The sequence below is a fragment of the Ciconia boyciana genome, chromosome 24, assembly GCF_034638445.1.
Source record: "Ciconia boyciana chromosome 24, ASM3463844v1, whole genome shotgun sequence".
Classification (NCBI taxonomy): Eukaryota; Metazoa; Chordata; class Aves; order Ciconiiformes; family Ciconiidae; genus Ciconia; species Ciconia boyciana.
Window position 1 is genome coordinate 867,963 of NC_132957.1, and position 22,256 is coordinate 890,218.

General features: G+C 49.8%; 2 protein-coding genes across 2 annotated transcripts; both read right to left on the bottom strand.

Moving 5' to 3' along the window:
* Positions 1-43: 43 nt before the first annotated feature.
* Positions 44-2,503, bottom strand: TEKTIP1 (tektin bundle interacting protein 1). Its single transcript, XM_072845867.1, is given in 7 exon segments — positions 44-156; positions 159-173; positions 258-383; positions 614-637; positions 640-824; positions 1,162-1,290; positions 2,445-2,503. Coding segments are annotated over 7 exon segments (651 nt in total).
* A 2,248-nt stretch (positions 2,504-4,751) lies between these two features.
* On the bottom strand, positions 4,752-22,135 carry FZR1 (fizzy and cell division cycle 20 related 1). The gene is made up of 14 exons (XM_072845177.1): positions 22,033-22,135; positions 12,956-13,101; positions 11,762-11,887; positions 11,463-11,526; positions 10,920-11,047; positions 10,389-10,471; positions 9,784-9,967; positions 9,509-9,574; positions 8,937-9,039; positions 8,080-8,264; positions 6,947-7,180; positions 6,761-6,865; positions 5,828-5,920; positions 4,752-4,940 (listed from the first exon to the last, which is right to left on the bottom strand). Exons 2-14 carry the CDS (start codon positions 13,022-13,024, stop codon positions 4,899-4,901), a joined length of 1,482 nt encoding a protein of 493 aa, XP_072701278.1. The 5' UTR covers positions 13,025-13,101; positions 22,033-22,135; the 3' UTR covers positions 4,752-4,898.
* Between the last annotated feature and the right edge of the window lie 121 nt (positions 22,136-22,256).

Genomic DNA, 22,256 nt, shown 5'->3' on the forward strand with positions numbered 1-22,256 from the left:
CTGCTTCCCAGGAACGGGCCAGGACAGCAGCAACACCAGTGACTTACTGGTGGGCGGTGGGCTGGCGGTGGAGGGCTGATGCCCCGGGTTGCAAGGAGGGGGGCGGCAGAAGGAGAGCGGGGACGTACCCCGAGCTGCCCCCCAGCGCCCGGGGCTCTGGCTGTGGGTGATAACTGGGAAGCAGAGGGGAAGGAGGGGAGAGGGGGCACAGCCGGGGCCCCCAGGGCCCTGCAGCCAGCCAGGCCCCCAGCTCTTACCATGCTCCTTCCCCGGGATGGGTCTCTCGTGCCAGAGGAGGCATCCTCCGCGGGTGCAGGGTCCCAGATCCACAGCAGGGACGATGGGGTCCCACCAGGCCACCTCCCGCAGGCGCTGGGCATAAGCTGGAGGTGGGGAGCAGAGCTGGGGAGGGGCAGAGCAGGACCTGCATCCCACTGCATCCCCCTGCACCCCCCAGCCCAAAGCCCTTGAGCTCAGCCCCATCCTGGGGCTTCCCCCCCCATCCCCAAGGTGGGGAACAAGAGGGACCAACAGCTCCTTGCCCCACTATTTTCTCCTCCTGGTTTCCCGTGTCATCCCTCCCCCACCCCAGGCCCCCAGCTCAGCTCCATACCTGGGGGCAGGGGATCCCACTCCCCCCGACAGCGTGGGCCCACTGCCAGCAGCGGCGAGTACCGGGGTCCTCCGCCTCCTTGTCCCTGCCCCTCTGCCCCAGGGACCAGCTCTGCCCCACAGCACCCCAGCCCATGGGGGTGGTCTTCCAGCACACGGCCTGCTTCAGCAGGGGGGCCCGGGGCAGCCCCCACAGCACTAGATACCGGTCGCTGGGGGTGGGAGGGAGCTCTCAGGGCTTTATGTCCCCACCGGCAGCACCCCAGGGCTCAAGCAGGGCAGGGGACACGCTTGGGGGGGCTACAGGGCTGCACACCACTTGCAGCGTGTCCTTAAAGACAGCAGGATGCGATGGGGCTGGAGGGGGGCCAGCAAGGGCAGCAGAAGAGCTGCCACATCTCCCCCAGCCAGATCCCCGCTAGCAGCCCTCCCTCTTCCACCCGAGGGAAACTGAGGCACAGCCAGGCCAGAGAGGCCGTGGCCACAGCCCAGGGCTCCAGCTCCCGGGGAAGGGGCAGGGGTTTCTCCTCCCCCCGGCGAGGGTCCCACCTGTAGAGGGGCAGCGGCACCTCTGTCTCAAGGGTGCTCTGCAGGACCCAGGGTCTGTGCTCCCCCAGCTCCACGCCCAGTCGCTGCAGCCGCCCCAGAGCAAACAGTGGCAGAACTGGCACCCGGCCACTGCCCCACACCAAGGGGGGAGGCCGTGGGGGCCTGCGCCAGGGCAGGGGCACCTTTGATCCCTTCCTGCCCCGCAGAGGGGAACAGGGGCAGGGCAGGGTGGGCTGGGGCTGCACCTCCCTGCTTTTCCAGCAGCAGGAAAGCAAACACAAGCAGGGAGGCAGGAGCAATAAACCGCAGGCAAGACCCGCGCTGAGAAAGCTGGGACCTGCGGAGCCAGGGGCAGCTGCTGCGGGGACCCCGGGGGGGCAGCTCCCGAGTGCCCAGGGACTCACTGCACCCCTCACCTCGCCGTGGAAAAGCAAAGTGGAGCCACCAAGCCCAAGAGACATAAATTCACAACTTGTTTAATGCCAGATTGCTTTACATGGAAAAGTTACAATGCTCTCTCTATTTTTTTTTTTCCACCATATGATACCTTATATATAACAATGCCACAAGGTCGCAGACTTTATCACACAAACTCCGGGAGGACCCTTCGCTCAACCCACCTGCACGGTTCAGTGCTTACAGATCACACACCGAAAACACAAGCGGACATTAGGTTTGCTCTTTTCCCCATTGAACAGGCCGCAGCACCCTCCAGCCAGCCGACAGCGTCACGCCGCTCGCCCACCTGAGCCGAGACCCACGCACACACCCCCCAGCACACACTCTTGCAGTGGAAGACCCGCAGAGAGCACCTCTGGGAACTCCACTCCTGCCTTGGCAGCTGCGAGCGGGGTAGGAGGAGTTTGTGCCACGCTTTAACAGCTAAGTCAATCTGAACAGCTCGTTCTCGCCATGCTCGTTGCCAACGCACTCAGCCACAGACCCGCCATGGCTTGGAAATCACTAGCCCTCCCTGCCCAGCATGGCGAGAGAAGTCACGATGAGCCAACCTGCTCCCAAGGCAGCTCCAGTGAGAAAAGCGAGAGATGTGGTTTGTGAAAGTCCCTGGCAAGGGAGGAGCGCGCTGCGGGGGCAGAGCGGCGAGGGGCTGTCCCCCCTCCGCAGCATCCCGCGGCACAGCCGGATGCCGGCAGAGCAGGGAGCACCGAGCTGCGGACGCAGCCCAGGCTGCATGTGCCCAGACGGTGCTGCCCGCTGCCCCCGCAGCTCCCGGGACCCCGCTGGGGAAAGCGCCCATGTCGCAGGGCGAGAGGCAAACCCACCCCTCCATCCGCCGTCCCTGCAGGAGTCCCGGGGCCGCGGGGAGTCCCAGCAGCGCCATGCTCGCCCCGTGCCGCCCCGTGCTCCGGCTGGGCTGCCCGGCTCCCTCCTCCTGCTCCAGAATGGGCACAAACCAGTGCGAAACCACCCCACGGCTGAGACCTTGCGTGTGCCCCCTCCCCAAACATCTATTTCTTCTTGGAGGAGAAAGCAGTGTCTCCTAGGGGTCTGCACGTCAGGATTTAGGCAGGAGACAATCCACAACAGACAAGAAAATCCACAGCAGCAGCTACCAGCCACCTCCACCCTGGCGTAAACACCTCCCGTCCCCGGGCTCTGCTGCCCAACAGGGCAATACCACACACCCGTGAGACCACGTCTTGCTGCGGGTGGCCTTTCACTTCAAACCTGCTTGCCAACTTAATGATCTGACTTAATTTTAACAGCTCCTCAGTGCTTTCCGGTGGTCCTTCCACATGACGAAGCTTAACAGTGCCAGTGAACGTAACAAGCAACAAGAGGGGGGCTGGGAGGCCATCGGGTGATTTTTAACCAAGCCCTGTGCTCCTGCAGCAAGAACTACAATAAAGTAGTTGTGATGAAACTGCGTTTCAGAAATTACGTTGAAATTACGTTTTGGAGGCAAGTGAGGCTGCAAGATGACGATGTGGCTGCCAACGTGGGCTTTGGAGACTCAGGGCTGCCAGCCTGCTAAGGAGCAGGGAGCTCCCGGCGCACGAGCTCCTCACAAGTGCCTCCGAGCACCTGCGACACACAGAGGTAGTGCCAAGAGCCTGATCCAGGCACTGGTGTAACGGCACACATGGTCAAGGCTGTAGTGAACAGAACGGCACCTCACTGCCCTTCTCCGTACCAGCCTTCCTACACCTCAGCTCACCCTAAGGATACTGGTGGCACTGGGGGAGAGACAATCGTATTCCTACCGCCACCCCTACAGTCTGGGTTCAGGAAAAGAAAGAGAGGAGGAAAAAACCCAGTATTGCCTATGCACTCGACAGAGAACAGGTCAAGGTCTATATACACAGCCAGGAAAATCCAAAGAACAGGAAGCGGCACTCGCGTCCCAGTGCACTAGAGAGGGCATGAGGCAGGCAGGAGCCAGGTGCGCGGCAGGGAGAGCATTGGCACATGTACAAAGTAAGACAGGAACAGGCTGCTGCAAGCATAACAGCTTCTCTTTAAATTAAAAGCAACACATACACACAAGTGCTTTGCGTCACATCCCACGGCACTCATCACACAGGCTCCAAACACACGAGCAGGCACTCTCTTCCCATACAACTTAAAAAAAAACCCAAAAAACCAACAACAGGTCCCTGGCTTTGACTTGGATAAAAAAAAAAAAAAAGCAACACTTCTTCCTTGCTTGAGAAGAACCCCCCCCTCTCACCCAGACATGGTGTTTCCCCCCTTCCAGCCAGAAGAGGCCATGCTCTCTCCAAAAACCAGATCCACACGAGTTGTTTTGTTTCTCAAACACATCTCAACTGCTTTTGTCCTCAGGAAGACTCCAGAGCAACCAGCCTGCCGCAAATGGCACTGTGGGAAGCTCCACATGCATGGTGGTTGTTGGTTGTTTTTTTTGTTGTTGTTTTTTTTTAAAAGCCATTGTTTTTCCTCTCTGTTAACTAAAAGGATCAGCCCCGAACATGCAATAGCAATTTCAGAACTTTCTGAATGCGCTCCCCCTGAGGTGGAGCCTCTTCAAATCTCCTCCAAAGTTTAGAGCCCAAAAATGTATTTGTTTGAAGGCAGCTGTCAAGCATGCCAAAAATCAAGCTGTCTTACAGGAATGATTGTATCAAGTACTACAGTACCTATTGGGGGGGGGGGGAGGGAAAAAAAAAGGCAAATATGCAGTTCTCCAGTTTCTTCACGTAACGGGAATGCCAGGCTGTAAACAATGCCCTTAGATAACCAGAGAGGCTAACACCCAGCCTGGAGTTTAGCCCCTCGCACCAGTTGTATTGAACAAGTCTGGCTGGCTCCTACCTCCAAAGATGTCCATCCGAGGACAGAGGGACCCAGAGCAGCATGTTACACCCGCTCCCACAGCGGCAAGGATGCTCTCATCTCTCCCAAGAGGGGACAACACAGCAGCTGGGATGGCCTTGGTCCAGTCTCAATGGTCCATGTCATACATGTTTTCTCCAGTATACAACATGAGGGTTGGAGGATGCTGGTTTAACATTTCTCTTGTACCCGTTTCCCTTTATGAAGGATGAATCTGTAAACCTTTGGCAGTTCCCTCCCCTCCCCAAACCCATCCCAAATACTGCCCAGCGTGGTTCACAAGCACGTATTTAATTAGCATCTGTTGGGTCCATCCTCCAGTCCCACTGGCACTCCCTCCCCTTCTGGCTGATCATTTGGGGTTCCATGCACACCAAGGTAGTGGTTTTATCCTGGTATGTCAGGCTGTAGTCTCCTGGGTTTTATCGTATCCTGGTGAAGAGGTTGAGAACGGATACAGACTCCTGACAAGAAAAGACAAAGCAGGTGCTCAGTATTCTGCAGTGTGCTGCAGTGTTACTCCATATGCTTTTGGTTTTGTTTTGGGTTTTTTGGGTTGGTTTTTTTTTTGGGGTGGTGGTGGTAGTTTTTTTTAATAAAACAACTGCTAATCTGGTGAGGTATCTCTAGCTCAGGGCGTGATCTGAGCTCACCATTCAAAGTGCAATACCATAAATATTCCCATGGATTTTTTCCAACAGATAACAAGCAGCACAGCAGGCAAGTGTGCCATTCCCACAGCTTTGCAGGAAGCTGTACCCCGAGTCATCAGAAACTGGGGGGACACCCAGCAGTGAGCAACGCCAGCTCCCCACAGCTCATTCCTTAAGATCTCTCTGCCATTCTCCACTGCCTCTGCCAGACACCCAGAAAAGCTCTCAGAGCATCTCGCACAACCTGCTTTGGTGATGGCGAGTTGTCAGTGGCAGCATCCACAATCCCGTTTCCATCCAAGCCACCATTTTAAGCAGTTTTGTAAGGAGCTAGGGGATAATCACCTCTGAGGACCGGGTCAGTTCACAGCAGCATGCTAGCAGGGAAGATGGTGGGCTCAGGGTGAGCTCCCTGAAATGCTGCTATGTTCAGCAGCCCTGTAACAGCCAGGAGAAGGATGTTCTCTCACACTGCCTTGGGCACACAGAGATGACCTTTTATTTCATCTGATGACTACAAATCCCTTTATATCTCAGCAAAGTTTAACCCTTCACTGCATCCAGCCCTCAATCTGCAGGATATGGTGAAGAGATCAGAGGCAAGGCAGCAGAACAGAGCAAACTTGGACTGAGTTCACCCCCAACGGCTGAGCCTCCTGCAGGACACAGCCGCAGCCAGCCACACGACGCATCCTTACCTTTGTCGAGCGAGTTTTACTGAAGACGTTCCAGAAGCGCAAGGTTTCATCTCCAGCTCCTGTAACTATAGCCTCCCCATCAGGGGACATTGCCTAAGGCCAAGAGAAAGCAACCTTTAGCATCCACTACATTTTTGAGGTTGAAAACAAATCTTCATTGGAATGCATGAGAGATATTTAACTCTCCTTCCTACTTGGCTGGCGGTGAGAAACCAAACAACTACCTCTGCTTTCATGTGCCTTATTCAGTCTCAGTAGCTGCCAATTCGAGCACTTGCATCTTACTTATGCAGCTATGGAACATATGGGTAGAATTATCATAAAAAGGATTCTTGTGTTAAGAAATCCAAGCCATTTGTAATTGAGCCTATTCCTCCCTGGATTATAAATATAATAAGGCAGGAAGCAAGATATGACTGGCATTTGCCAGCTCTGTTAGTTACATTGGCATCTACCTCACAGAACAGTATCAGCATATTTATCATCTCCGTTATAAATCTGCGGAAAGCCCTACGTAACAGTAACAAAGCAGGTCTGAGATCAATGTGGATTAACTGCACCAAGCATTTTAATGACAAATTAGGAGGACCGAAAGCATCAAATTCTTCCCCTGCTGGCAGTCACCAGTGAAAAAGTGTACAAGTCTTAAGGGAACAAGAAGAGATGCTTGTGCTTCCTCAGAAGAGTTTTGGCAGGCTTTGCTATTCATTAATAAAGCCTCACATTTCCATAGCAGCAAATCAAAGTATCCCTTGCAGGCAAGGAAACCAGATACAAAGCATTTTTCATTGCTTGCAGGGCAGCATTCATATCTCCACCTAGACTACAGGCAGCTTACAGTGCCACTGTCACTGCGGCTTTGAGTCAGGTCTCAGCACATGTGCAGCCAGATAAGCAGCTACAGAAGTTTTCAGAGACATGACTATCACTTACCAGATATAAGACTCGGTATGAGTGCCCTGTTAGCTTTGCTACTTGAGTTAACGAGGGGTATTTCCAGACGAGGATCTGGTTCTGCGAGTATCCATGGGTACTCACCTGAAAGGGGAGAGGGAAATACATATCATGCTTCCGGACACAAGACAGCTCAGCAGCAGGACTGCACAGGGAGGAACTTACAAGCTCATTGGCGTGTTTCGACCAGGCCAGGTTGCACACTTGCGACCCAGTGTCGATGCACTGCAAAGGCTGCCCGGTGAGCGTGTTCCAGAAGCGTATGCAGCGGTCAGCTGTCCCACCGCCGGAGGCGAGGAGTCCGTGCTGGTGTGGAGACCAGGCAATAGCTTTTACTGCTGCAAGATGCTCTGTGTATTGTTGGACAGGACTCAGGCTGGAGTGATTCCAGACAAGGAGCTGGCAGAGAGGAGAGATGTGATCAAACTTGCGCTGCAGTCACGTGTCCGCAACACCCACAAGACACGATGTTGCACTGGGACTGATGAGGGCAGTTGGGCAACAAGATGATTTCCCACAGCTCTGCCCAGGTACACGCATCTCCACTCTGCACTTGCAGCCCTGAAGCCAGTCCCACCCTGCCACCACACTCAGAGGAGCCGTTCTACCACTGGCCACAAGGAAGCTAACAGTCCTTAAGTTAAGCTTATGAAGCCACAGACACAGCGTCACTGATCGTGAACACAAACCCTTCTTTTGTCTTTATGGCTGTATTATGCCAGAACACATTTAGAAATATGCTCAAGTTCATTAGACGTTATTCTGAGCAGGAGGAACTCGGTACAACCATGCTGTCACACAGACACTGGGCAAATTCACTACCTAGCAACCCGCTCCAAAGGGCTCTGAACACTGCTTCTCCATAACAGATGCTTCTTCCATATGGTGCTCAGTGAACTACAAGCCTGCATTATAGGTATTAGAACTTATATAGCTCTAAACTCAGTTTCCTTCTGCATACATAAGCATTATTGCAACAAACTTGACTATACGCAACCTAAACAAAGCCAGGAAGTACAGCTTAGCAGTAGCTTTGTTGAACTCAAACTCCTGAGTCAAGCTATAGATTTAATTAGCCAAATACAGAAGCAAAATTAAATTTGCCTTTTTAATTTTATTAGAGAGAGGAGACTGAGTAGAAGCTTAGCATGATTTATGTTTGGACACAGTCCAACAACTGAAAAAAAAAAAAAGGCCCTTTCAGAGGCGCCAAATATCCTTAAAGAAAGGGGGTCTGACATTTCTTGGTGAAGATCTAGAGACATTGAGCCTCCCATGACTCCTTGGAAGTACCATACCTTATTATCATTTCCTCCAGAGGCCAGGAGCTGGTGGTCCGTAGACCATTTGAGCCCACAGACCTCCTGCCTGTGGCCCTGGAGCCGCCGCTCGGACTGTAGGGGTGGGGTGCGGATGTCCCTCTGAAGGATCATCCTGTCTCGACTCCCAGAAGACAGCTGGTCTGCGTTCCATGCCAAGGCACCTGTAACGCAGGCAGAGCATAAGAGTATGCTGTGGGAGTCCTGCGGGAGCGGGTAGGCAGAACACAGCCACCACAGCTGCCAAGGTTTAAAAAAAAAAAGAAAATACATAAAAATCCGTGCTTACAGACCTCCCTTATATCCACTGTCTGAAGTCCTAGCATAGAGTGCAAAGAACGATTAACCTGCACAAACTCACTGAAGGTATCACCAATCCCATTTCACAGTGCAGTAAAGCACAGAAATAGAACTCAGAAGGTGCCTTGACTTCCCAAATCTCACTCCAGTGTTCAGATTCAAAACGCCTCTGAGCAAAAAAAAAAAAAGTCCCCGCAGAATAAGGGAACTGGAAATCTCAGTGTAAAGCAGCCTGCCTGCAGGGCTGAAACCGGAAGCCAGTGGCAGTGAAAAAAGATGTTGTAACCAAACCTAAAATGCCTCAGACACAGAGGAAACACCTGCTGCAATACTCAAACACCACCACACCCAAGATCAGAACACCGCAATTACTAAATGGTAATATTTTGAAGACTGCTGAAGACATAGCAGGGGATAAATATCCATTTTTCTGGTACTTTTTGAGCTCTGCTATTTCAAGCAGATCCCTTGCTTACAAGGAAAAAGTTCAATCGTGAAGAAATGAAACGTGAAACCTCTGCCTCCCACCTCCTTACCGACTCTGGCTGTGTGCCCCTCTAGCATGGAGAGCTTTTTTCCTGCAGCTGCATCCCAGATCTGTACAAAGCCCTTGTGAGTGCCAACGGCTACCAAGTTCCCCTAGACAAACAGAAAACCATGACCAGTAAAGACAGATGTAAAACAAAAGCTAGAAGCTGAGGAGAAGACTTGAGATAAATCCCACAAGATGGAAAGCACCCAGAGTTCTTCCATCTTACATCTTCTCCCTCCTGAGAGGGCCAAGCAGCCTGGCTGCAAGGTACTTACTGTAACATTTTATTGTCAAGAGCTGGAGAAGCAAACTGGCTCTTTCTTCCTCCCACACCTCTTAGCAAATGCCTCGAGCATCTCAAGATACAAGAGGCTGCTCTCTATCCCCTCTCACTTAGCAGAGAAAAATAGTGCAAACAGGAAAACACATTTGATTTGTGATGCATACAGGGAGTTTGGGGAAATACGGGAAAATAAATCAAGAGGTTAAAAGCTGTGAGGAAGAGCTATACCGCTACAACGGTAGTGTCTAAATTACAAGCGTTTCAGCCATCACTGTTGACAATGTTATACTGACCCGCTCTGACCAGCCCACAGACGTTACAGAATCTCCTTCCACAGAGAGATCACACAGTCGGGTTACCTTGAAAGTAGGACAGAATGGAACAAGAAACACTTGTTATTGCCATACTACACTATTAGCTGTCTCATAAACTGGAACCTAGTTTGGGACAGAGCACTACAAGTGCTGAATCCCTCACACAGCACGTTCCATAGCTCTGAAAGATGCTATGGCTGGAAGAGACCTACAGCAACAGGTACTTCACTCTCCAGACACTGATGACCATTTACCTGGCTAGTACAAGCGCTCCATAGGTAAACACAAGTCCCAAGGCCAACGCTGAGGACGTTAAGAGAGGACCAGTCCACCAGGTTCAGGTAGAAGTCGTCCTGCAGCTCTGGGGCATCCAGCACTTTGAAAGGAATCTTTGAGATTTTCCGAGTTGGTTTTCGAGGTGATCTTAGCAGCTTCTGACTGTTTACAAAAACAGATATAAAAACAACTACAGGATCTTACACATCACAGCAGATGGTAGACACAGATGTAGCCACTCTTTAAAGCATATCTGCATTTCTATAGAAATGCACAAGGAGGCCGCAAAATTCTTTCCAGCAGGTAAGGCTGGAAGGAATTAGGTTCCGATTCTATAAAGGAGCTAGGGAGCAAAAAGGTAAACTGACTATTGAAAGTTGGCCAAGACATATTAATTATCTAGGCATGTTGGGCACCTGCAGAAATTCTTAGAACTTGACTGTCCCTACTTTTTATCTCCCCAGATTTTCAAAACCAATTCACATAGCAATTCTGGGTGCCTTAGAAAGAAGCCCTAGAGAACATCACTGAATCCTCTGTCCCAGCCCTTACCTTCTCGCAGTCTGTGGAGAATCAGTATTACCTTTTGTTGCTGACAGGAGACAGGGAATACGGTGAGACCTCATTGCCATCATCTGGACTAGAGCGTTTTGTGCTGAGTGAATACTGCATGAAGAAAACACATCAGATAAGAACCCCAGCATGCCCAAGACCTAGGGGATCACTCGCAACACACACTGGTGCCCGATGCCTAGCTAACTCCAACACCCACAGTCAGACTTCCCATTTCCTCCCTTTCCCAGGTGCTCAGGAACCATACAAAAACCACTCATCTCCACTGAAGTCCCAAAGCTTGATTTGGTCATTTACCACACTGCCCAAAAAAGCTTGGTTCCAACTCAGCTTCCCTGTCAGTACAGAAACAGGAGTTACATAGCTTGCTGCAGATACTTACGTTCTCTTTACGGGCAACCAAATTTTGTTATAACAGCTTAGCTTAGTCAAGCCACAACACTAACTCTCTTGCACTAGCAGCTTGGCAGAACTGTGTGCTTTGTGCCTGTGACACACACATGCAACCGCCATTGGTTTTAATGCAAAGTAACCAACTTACAGTGAAGAGAGACTTCTTCTCTGGGGTGGACGGCTGCAGCCTCCTGTCTTCCGTCTGTGGGTCTTGCACTTTCTCGATCCCTGCTCCTAAGAGTTCGTTCTTCAGCAAGGCAGAGTAAGCAAGGCCATCTGTGAACCCAAACGAGCGCTTAGGCAGGGAACTCTGAAGCAGCAAACAGCTCTGCAGGGAGTGGCAGGATCACGCCTGCCCGACTTGTGCATTCACAGGGCCTCTTAATAAGCCTGGGGCCCCAGTTTGGAATCAAGATTAGCAGCAAGCTTCCCCTCCTTCCACTCCATCAGGAAAGTGCTTCCATGGCACAATAAATCAAGGGATACAAATAGCCTCTTGCTTCTCAAACACTCCTCAGAAGCCTACTGAGGTGACCTGGTATTCACTCTCATGATGCAGGCATTTCCTAAAACACCAGCATGAGGTTTTGCATAAGCACAAAAGTGCCAGTGTTCCCTTGATTTCCAAACTTGCCAACAGTTTGAAATAAAAGCTATAGGCGTGACACAAGTGGTAGAAAGGTGGTCTCACCTTTGCCGTTGTCCGATGTAGCATCCTTTGCTTTTCTGTTTTGACTTGGTGATTTTTCATTTTCCTGAAAGGGAGAAACATGCTATTACCATACAGAAACCTCATGGTACAACAACAAATGAAGAAGCCTCCTGGACCACAGGGGCAGCCTGTTTGAAGATATGCATTCAAAGGAACTCTTTTGGGGCAGCAGAAGACCATGGTGCAGAAGATAAGCAGAGCAATTATGCCAGCCAAAACAAAATGCCCCATTTCCTAAGTTCCAAGACTAAGCTGTAGGAGAGCGGAGCAAAACTTACATTTATTCTGTGGAAGTTGATGCTCCAGTTGGCCCCAGCTCTTGAGGGAATGAATCTGTCACCATGCTTACTAGGGGAAGACATCGGAGAATTGGAAGGTGTCAGGGTTCTTCTCATCTCTGCTACCTGAATTAAAGACACACACAAGAACAAGTGTTGATCACAGCAGGGGTCTGAAAAACATCAATGAGGTCTTGTCAAAGCTGAATATGCCTAAGTAGAAGAGCCAAGCATCAGTTTAATCCCCTTAACAGAACTAGTAATCACGTCAGAGTCCAACTGTCACGGGAACTTCTGTCAAAAGAAGCAATTAAACAGCCTCTTTCTCACTGCTCCTTCTCAAGCTGACGTTGTCAAGGCAAACACATGGAAGGCTGGAGTGGGGCAGACTGCTTGCAGGGTGAGCAGCAGATTCCTCAACTGCAGTCACATTCTCTTCCACAGAATAATTTATGCTGGAAAGGACCCCAGCTCAGAACAGGGCTAATTTCAAAGTTACATTGAAGGTCACAGCCTCATCCAGTTGGGTTTTTAGCATCTCCAGGGACAATGACCCCACAAGCTCCCTGTTGCAGTGTTTGGACGCCCTCACTGTGAACATTTTTTCCTAGAATCTTGCTGGAATTCCCCCTGTTGCAGCTTGTGTTCATTGCCTCTAATGCTTCTACTGCATACCTCCGAAGAGAGTCTGACTCCATTTTCTCCATAACCACCCACCAGGTAGTTGGAAGCAACAATTTCATCCCTCCTGAGCCTCATCTTCTCCAGGCTGAGCAACACTGGTCTCGGCATCTTCCTGCTCCAGCCCCTTGACCATCCTGGTGGCCTCTGCTAGACTTGCTCTGTCTTGTCAAGCCCTACGGTTGGTTTGTTTGTTAGCCCCCAACTTTTTACGTTCCATATGTACTTACTGAGATTATTTAATAAAAAGGCATTACTGAGCTACATAAAAATATCTTAACTCCTTTTTGCAACCTGAACTGAGTTTATACATTCAAAAGCTTTGTTGAAGTCAAATTATTTGGTTATTCCTAGAACAGGTCAGGAACTCACACCTGCTCACAGTCCAACAAAAGACTAAGGTTTGCTTCAAAGAGGTCCCATATCTTTCAAAAGGTCAAGTGAAAACAGTTACAGGCAAGACAGACTTAATAGTCAGACTAAGACCATTTAGCATAGCCCATTTGTACTTACGCAAGGCATTGTGTTTTCATTCTGTATGTTGATTTGGCGCAGGAGACGTCTCTCATAATCCTGGTCCATGGTGGAAAGCAGAGAGGCTGGGGAGTTCAGCAGGCTCAGGAATTTATGTTCATGAAATCCAATCAGTAATTAGTTTGCTGCAAGAGACAGGGGAAGAAAAACACCAAAACATTACACCTTTTCGTACAGAAGCAGCCTCTTCAGAATCTCTAAGCCTGCTCTTTAAACTTGAAACCACCTTTCCTATCCAGAGCATTGGTATCAAACTTGTGCGATACAGCACAGGGCTACTAGGGAAAGCATTTTTTTGTATTATTGCCCTTGGTTGCTGATTCACATGAGCAGGCAACCAGCATTTTGTGTCTGACAGGGCCTCAGCAGGCAACCACCACAACTGGAGCAGGGACTCAAAACCAGTCTGTTCACATGAACTGCAGCAGCACAGCTTAGCAAGCCTTCAGTACTCAGGCACGGAGAAACCAGACACCTGCAGCCTTTCCCACCACAGCCAGATCCATACCTCAGGCCAGAGGCATGACAGCAGCACACACCACTATGCTGAAGCTAGCTGGGATACTTTTAGCCACATTAGAAGTATCGCAGACTTTTAGTACCGTGCACTGCAGCAACACAGGCAGCTATGGACTAGGTAGCCCCCTGGGTTACCATTCAATGTCTGATGCCCATGCTGTCCCAAATACTCCTCTTGGCTAGCATATAGCTAGCTCACGGCTATACAGTCTATAAGCATGTTAAGCATCTTTCAAGCAACATTTTAGGATAGGGCTGCTTCACAGCCTAGATGTGGCTAGCTAAATTACAACATGCATCGATAAAAAAAATTAGCTAACGCTTCTGCAAGAATAAGTAGTCACAGCCCTTCTCCGAGCTCTGAAAGGCACAGTCCAGCTTTGTTAGTGCCCAACCTCCCCAACTCACACATGCCTCATGCTTTGTCCACGGCTCACATTGTCACAAAAATGCCAACACCAGAAGAGACATGCCAAGTTGGTTTTTCAACCCAAGATAAACATGTCCAAAGGGGAAGGTGGAATCTAACACACACGCCACACAAAAAAATCCCCACAATACCCACGCACCTGGAAGCTGTGCAGAATGTAAAGGGACTTTCATTCGCTGTTATTGTATAAACATTCACGGCATCTGGCCGGAGTCCCAGCTACACAAATGGAGTTGCCTCAAGATACAAAATTGTGGCAAAGTCTGGGAGGCAACTGCACACAAACGGCTGTGCTGGGAGAAAGCTGTCCAGGGACAAGGTACACACTGCCACGCTCAGGGCCTGCCATGAACTGCCTTCAGCTTCCTCCACCAGCAGGTGAGGTTTGCTGTGAAAAGGTTTACCCCCAAGAACAGAAATCCGACTCGAGGTTTACCATTAAAAATTGGAGGCAAGTTACCAAGCTAAGAGGGGTGCAGCAGCACACGCTGTAATCCAGCGAGATGCGATTAAGTATCACAATATTCTATGAAATCAGCTTGAAAGCGAGAGAAAGCACACCAACTCTGGACTACAGTCATCTATTAGCTAGCAGAGCTACTTTCCTTTTAACCAAGCTGTTTGTTAGTACTGAAACTTGGACTTCTGACAAGTGCTGAAATGCAGAGGCCATTTCTTCCTTGCCATTAAGCATGCCAACACTTTTACAGCAGCATCCCTGAAATAGATAGTGCCAAGCTGTTTCTGCATACACCTGCTTACCTCTGCCACCTCCTTCCCCCAAGCTTTTTTCTTTTTTAATTTAATACATTTCTCCCATATGTTCTTTCAGAGGCAAAACTGGAGAAAGCTACCAAATTTAACAGTAATTGGCTCCCACCAAATGAAGTGAAGAGTCAGAGATGGCATTATTGCGAGTGAAAAGTTAGAAAAAAGTCTGTGATGTTATTAATGAAGGAGGTTAAAAAAAATTAGTGCAGCCCATGTCAAACACTCTCCCTCATTTTGTGGTTTACTTACCACTATCCTTAACTACTCACGATCTTCCAAATCTACCTTAGAGGTTAACAGGACCTCTCAAACCAAGCATTTCAGCAACATTCCCCCCCATCACCCCCCTCTTTTTTTTTTTTTAACACCATGAGTAAGAGAGATCAGCTTGCAGAACCCACACGAGGAGCATGATCAGCTGGGGAACACCACACATTTGAAGCGTCCTCCCAAAATGGCTCAGCACAGCATTCGTGAGAGATCTAGATCCAGTTACATAGCAATGTGACATTTTTAATTCTGGATATGAAACACATTCGTTTTTAGAGCTTTTCATTTGAGTTCCCGTCTGTACAAATTCCGACTACAACTTCTAATCAGAAATACAGCATACACAGAGCGAACAACAGAAGAGACTGAACAGGCAGAACATGGCAATAATACTAATAAGCCCCAAACAACCTTTTTCAGGCTTCAGATGCTTCAAATGCTTCAAAATGAAGCATCAACATAACATTAATGGTATTTGAATTACCAAGACATCCTCTACCCCCTTCGGCCCTGTCTAAATTTGGAAATATATTCAGTTTTTACATTTAAAAGTTCTCCTGCCTTTGGTATTCTCAGACTCTCTCACTTTCATCAGCACCTCTCATGTTTAACACTTACTCACCCAATTACCTTCCAGTTTTAAGAAGGGCACAAATGATTTCTGGAACGAAAAAGGGTCAGGGACTGTCCAGCTCTTGCTCTGCTCAGGTAGGCCACGTCTTGAATTGACAGAGCCAACACAGCCTATGTTTGTTACCCCAACTTCAACACTTGCTGAAAAATCCAAATAGGTACAGGCTGCCTCTCAAACGAGAGAAACAATTTTGCAAAATGACTGCATTCATTTCCCTGCCAACCCTGGCATTCTGCATGCTGGCTTATTAAAAACAGATCCATACCGAGAAAAAACATTTAAGTATTTGAATACATTAAGGTTGGGTCAATAAAAAGAACAAAACGCACTTGTTCAGAACCGTAACTTTGCCTAGTAGTATTGTTCTGAAAGTAATGCGAACTGTGATAAAATCCAGCCAATTCAAAGATAGGACATAAGGTGCATGAAGAAAATAAAGTGAGTCAGAATACAAATTCTTCCCCAGGAATAAAAAAAAAACCACTCCACCAAAACCCACCTTTCTTCTCCAAGCATAAACTATATCATTAGTAACAAAATAGCATCCAAAAAGAATATGTAACAGACGTAGCTCCTCCAGATCTTTTATTTCTTCAACTAAAAGAGAGCTTGCAGTCCCCATACTCCCAGTCCCTATGGCAAAGCCTTTCTTACTTGCTTCGGGGGAAATGGAAAACCCACCCACTTCCCACAGACAAATTCAGAGCTAGCAAGAGCCTACCTAAAACCAGAGACGCTGTCTCCTCTTTGGGCCTGTATTTAATGGCACAGGTTGTGAGGTAAAAACGTGTCATTATTCAGGTGCTGAATATTTACAAGCTCTCAGGAAGAACCCCATAATTTACCAAGGGGAAAACGATGGAGTAAACAAGTACTTAGTCCTCTAAGTCATGAGCGGCAGGATTTGAAATCAAACCCAGATGCCCTGCTTCCCCAAAGCCAAAGTTTTCCTCTTCCAGTGATTTATCTAAAACCCATTACTAGGCAACACTTGCAAATCAACAAGTTAAAGATCTCAGCTGGCAACAGAAATGGTAGTCCATCTATCCCTGCACCTCCTTTGTGCCAGCTCTCACCCTTGCCCGACCATGCCACGCGCCGGTTTGGCTCACCAAGATGACAAAAAAACCTTAACTCAGCCCCAAAAGGCAGGTGTTTTCTGCTGGTTTAGAAAGCAGCACCTCCACCTCAGCCTGGAGTATTATAAGAGTATTTCCAGCTATGGATTCTTCTATTTCCCAGACTTTTGAACGAGCTGTGAGGAGGAAAAAAAAGCTAAAACATAGCATTCTTGCTATGTAATAGTCAAATTACAAGTAAATTTACAAGTTTACAAGTAAAGCCTTTTACAAATGCATCCAGAATGCTAAAGCCAGCTTCACAGCACTAAAGCAGACATCGACAAGGAGCAAGACACTCTGCGCTTCGGCCAACCTGAAGTAGAGCTTGTCCACATTTAACCCCGAGGAACAGAGTTTACATATTATGCCAAACCACCGTTCCTTTTAAGTAACTATCCTCCTTTCAAAAACAGCAGTAGTACAAAAAGCTAGAGCCTTGTGTAAGTGTTGCCAATATTTACCTTTGTAAAGCTACAAGTACACAACTTCTTATCCAGCGATTTACTAAAGTATTAGCGTGAAAAGCATTTCTACAATTAACCATTTACAAAAGTAACTCCGATACAATAGAAGCAGGTTAAGCTCTGTTTCAAAGCAAAGTATCAACTTTGTTGCCTCGCACTTGTCAAAGAGGATTGTTCACGACTAGGTATTGCAGAGATCACGCTACCAGCAATGACAGAATTACTTCCATGTTATGGTGACAGACAAGATCTCCACCCTTCAGCCTCACTCTTGAAGGCCGCAGAGAGATTCAATACTCCACCAATAAACCAAGACGCTGTATTACTGCGGGAACCATCACATTGCGTTTCAGAGGGTAATACATAGGTGACTACTCTTCACTGAAGGGCCTGCAAGAAGTCCATGTTATTTCTGCCTTTCCGGAGCATCCCGCCAACAAGCACCTCCTGCCCAGGGAGCTCACAAACCCCTTTATACACTCACTACCACCAGCTCTAGAACGCTCCTATTCCAAAAATGCCAACTTTTAGGCGACCGGCAATAGGCGTGGACTGAATTCAATTTTGATGTGAAAGGCCAAGTGGCTCAAAGGCATAGCCATGACATTGTCTTCATCTCCTATCTGCGCTCAGCCTCCCAGTTTGTAACAGTAGTATAGAAGCTCAAGATGCTGCAATTCCATACGAAGCTTAGAGACACGTGGTATGCACAACCATCCATGCCTCCTTTCACCTCTGGTGTCCGAAAACATCCCCCTTCCCCACAGGCAAGGGCCCAACCTGTACTTCAGATTGGAGGTGACAAACGTTTGACTTTCTGCAGCTCACACTGCACCTCCACCTGCACTCACAGACTTCCCGCAGCCCTCCAAGTCAGCTTCCAAAGCTAATTTAAGGTTCTGTGTCTACCTTTCCAAAGCAATGTATGGTCCTACCAAGATGACAGAGGAACTCTGACCAGCAAACATCAGGGCAACGGTGCTAATTTAGGACACTCAGGTCGCAGAGTGCTGCAGGAAGCCTGCGTGAGCCGAGGACAAAGTATTCGTGACAAAGAACTCTGTACGTGGCATGGACTTTCACATGCCAGCAGAAACTCAGGGTTGTAACACCTTCAGGAAACAGCAAAATCTCTGTCTTTGGAAGAGCCTTTACCAAAAATAAACACCCCCCTCCACTAATAAATCTCTCAGTACACCATTACAAGCCCAGAAGTTTTTCAGCAGGATTTTCATACACAAAATAGTTGTTCTCAGATGCAAGCCCTCATCCGAGGAGAACGCTCCAGGAACTCTACCAAGAGCATTGCCATTGCTACCTCTTTTACGCAGATGATGCTCAGATATTACCATCGCTTTCAGCATAGATGTTTTTCCTAAATCTCCCTTCTCTCCATGACTGGAAGAAAAGAAGGGAAGCCAACAGACTCAAGGCCACGTTGCACTCAAAAGACAAGCGCATTTTCAACTGTTCCGCAAAAGACTCAAATACGAGTGTGACAGTCAATTGCAGAGATTGGACTGTCAGAGTCAGCACCCCCTCCACTGTTGTACCCACGCAGCAGCCAGGCCCCTAGCTGAGGGTTTTCCAAGTTTACTTCAGCTGGCTTTTAATAAGTTAGGAGAACTGTAGGTTTGTTACTTTACCTTCATAGAGGACGTTTTCATTCAACACACATCTCACTGCAGCGTACAGTACTCTGTTAGGAGTGCAGGGTTTATCTAAGCAGACATGACAATCATGTACTTAGCAGGGGATTTCTCAGAAAATCATCACCATTAAAACCCTTTTTATTGCCTGCAGGTAGTGATTATTTCATCCTTTCACCGTGCTGCTCCGTAAATAAGAGGGCCACGCCTGCTCCCAGGGAATCCGAAATAAAGTACAAAGTCTTCAGCAGTGCAGGAAGCTGTACACTGGGAAACACACAGAGCGTGAAAACATAATGCACGTTCAATGAGGGGTCACCTCTGTGCCATCTCTTGCCTGTGGGCCAAAAGGCAACCTCTACATCTAATTAACAGAAAGCCTCATAAAAGGTTCATCTATTATGAAAGCAAAACAAGTAAGAGACAGCAGAAAAAACACTCTCCAGTTTGAGAGATGCAATAATTAGCAAAGATACCTGGGTTTGACAGCATTTGAACACCTCTTCCTTTCTGGCTGTTACAGAGGCTCAATTAAAGCTCTGAAGGCCGAGTTAAAGATCAGGTTCAGCTCTGGCAGATCATGTGTGAGAAATACCAAGTGCTGAACAAGTTCTGCTACTCCCATTTGCTCCGCTGATCCTGCGGATGTAATGAAACAGGTTGCTGCTGGCTGTGCCTTCGCGCTCGGGCAGAGCGGGCGCGAAACACCATCCCTTTCTGCAGGTGCGAGGGGATAATACATACACCGGGAAAGGAGCCGGGTACAATTTCCTCAAGTTACTACTTGACAAAGAGGGGATACACATTAACCTCACCACGTTCTGCTTTGAGATTTCACCTCGGCCCATGACGTAACCTGTGCCAAACTAACGCGCCTGGATGCGGCTACCCTTCCCGACTCACGAGGCAGCGGGAGCGATCAAAAAACCACACTGCTTTCTCCGTGCTTCCTCGTCACCGGATCTCCCCTCGGAGCGCTGAGCCACTGGCAGTTGCTGGCCTCTGCGGAGGCAGCTGGTCAAGGAAGCAGAGGGCAAGTTGCAGCAGCGGCACTTCTGTTCCCACTATCACCTGATGGCAGTTTTCCCCACAGAAACACACATTTTGGACAAGTCACTGGACAGACAGGAGAAATGGAGGTTCTGCTTTCGGCTGCCCATCAACCAGCATATGATGGCACTCATTTTGGTGATCACCTAGAAGACATTTACTCATTTATTTATTCTGCATACTGCAAAGTGTTTAATAAGAAGGAAGTGGGGATGGACAGAGTGAAGTACTCGGACCTCAGGGGTCTTTATAAGGGTGGAGTTTTTCCATGTTAGGCGTTTTAGACTCAAAGAGGACTTACTTAGGAGTAGAGGGAGGCACAAGAGAAAGGCTACTGTATGTACATTGTACATTTTACAGAACCTTCAGGGCTTTTGTTTGTTTGTTTTTAGTAGTTTATATGCTCTGTCTGAGCATGGCAGTTTTTCATAAAGCTACTAACTTTAATAACATTCAGTTTCCCTTCAAAAAAATACAAAAGTTCACAGAATACAGTTGTCTGATTATCTTACATCTCAAAATGGAGTACAAACAGCTAACAGCACCAGCTCTAGATAAAAGGTCTGCTTTATCGGAAGCCTTATCAGAAGTCAGTGCACTAAAAGCCAAGATTAAAAATTCACCAGCAGCCTTGTCTACAGAGCTTTACTGAAAAGGCCAGGCGATTCACAAGTCTCCTTCATCACAACATTTGAGCTACAGAAGGAGCAATGGTGCCTCTGGTCAACCCACAAAAGAAAGTAATAGAATTTAGAAAACGCAGCAGCTTCGGCCAACAGACCCAGAAAATTCTGCTTCTGTATTAATAATAATAATAATCAGTCTTTAATACGAGATGTTGCTGCCAGCAGAGGAGTTGCTCTGTGAAGAACCTTCAGCACAAAATACTAGGCTAGCATCATTAAACACACTAACGCAGTAAGAATCTGTTCTTCACAAGAAAGGCACGACACCTTCAAGAGAGCTACAAATCAAGGAAAAAAAAACACCCAGGCAATGAAGCCTACGACACGTTTGACAGATGACTCCAACGTGACCTAACAGACCTCGCTGGGCTTTAACAACTCCTCCGGCAGAACGCCTCCCCGCTCATCACGCGTGGAGGATGCTCAGTTCGGGCTTTTAAGACCTCAAGCCTGTAACTCGCTGAACGTGCATATTACTTCCATCTGCAAAACATCAACAACACACTAAAAAAACCCTAACGAAAGACACGGCGATATCTAGCTCCCTCAGACCCCCAAAGCCATCAGACGGACAATGGCACATCACCAACTTGTGTTGCGCACAAACAAGCAACTTCTGATAAAAGTTTCTGTCGCCGCTTGGTAGTTCCCTTTAGCACTAGAGTCCACGCCACAAAAATCTCAGCTACCGTTCATCTTATCGATTTAATCAAGAAATCAAGAACTGGTGAAGACGCGGCAGCTGAACTACCCGCTGGCTCTCATCAGGCCTGCCAGAGCGGGCCAGGGGACGCTGGCCGAAGAAAGGGCCCCACGGCGAGAGCGTCCAGCCGCTCTGGACAGACAGAGGCTACACAGCCCGCGGGTCCAGAGCCACCGTGCCCGTTAACAGACGCGTCCCATGCGAGAGGGCGTTAGGGCACGCCGACCCCCCAGGCAGCCCGCAGCAGCCCCCGGCGAGCGGGCTCCGAGCGCAGAGGCCGGCGCGGCGGCTCCGAGCCCCCCGGCAGCGACCAGGTCCCGTCCCGCCAGGTCTGACAAAGCGCCACACAGAGCGGGGCAAAGGCACTCCCGCGGAGCGCCGTCGTTCCGGGGGCGAAGCGCCGGCGCTGCTCGCCAGCCACCTTCAGCCCCGGAGGCGGGGCAGGCCCAGAGACCGGGAGGCCGCTGCCCGCCGCCCCTCGGGGCCCGCGCTCGGGCCAGGACCCCCCGGCAGCGCCCGCGGAGGGAGGGCGGCCCCAGCCGGGCTCGGAGCCGCCACCGGGCAAGCGGCTGCCCCGGCCCCGCAGCCGGGCCCGCCCCGCCCGGCCCGGCCCCTCCGCGAGCCCAGCCCCGCCGCCCGGCCCGGCCCGCCGGGGGCCCACAGGCCCGCACCCCCGGGGGAAAGGGCAGGGGCCGGCCGCAGCCCGCGCCGCGCCGCCGTGACACCGGCCCCGGGCCACGGCCCCGCCGCCCGCCCTACCTGCCTGCCCGGCCGGCCCGGCCCGGCCCCGCTCCGCCTCCTCCTGTCAGTCTCCGCCGGCCCCAGCGCTCCCCAATATGGCGGCCGCCCCCGCCGCGCTGCCCCCGCCCGCTGGCCCCGCCCCCGCGCGCGGCACGACGGGAGCGCGCCCCGCCCTCCCGTTCGAATCAATACAGGAAGCGGCGGCGCGCGGCGCCATGGCAACGGCCGCGGCCCCCCCCCGG

Excerpts from the sequence above, each read along its gene's own strand:
- FZR1 (XM_072845177.1), bottom strand. The coding sequence starts at position 13,024 with ATGGACCAGGATTATGAGAGACGTCTCCTGCGCCAAATCAACATACAG. Across the intron at positions 11,048-11,462 it reads TACATCGGACAACGGCAAAG|ATGGCCTTGCTTACTCTGCC; the intron begins GTGAGACCACCT and ends TTGGGTTCACAG. Across the intron at positions 8,265-8,936 it reads GGGGCACACAGCCAGAGTCG|GTGCCTTGGCATGGAACGCA; the intron begins GTAAGGAGGTGG and ends CCTGCGTTACAG.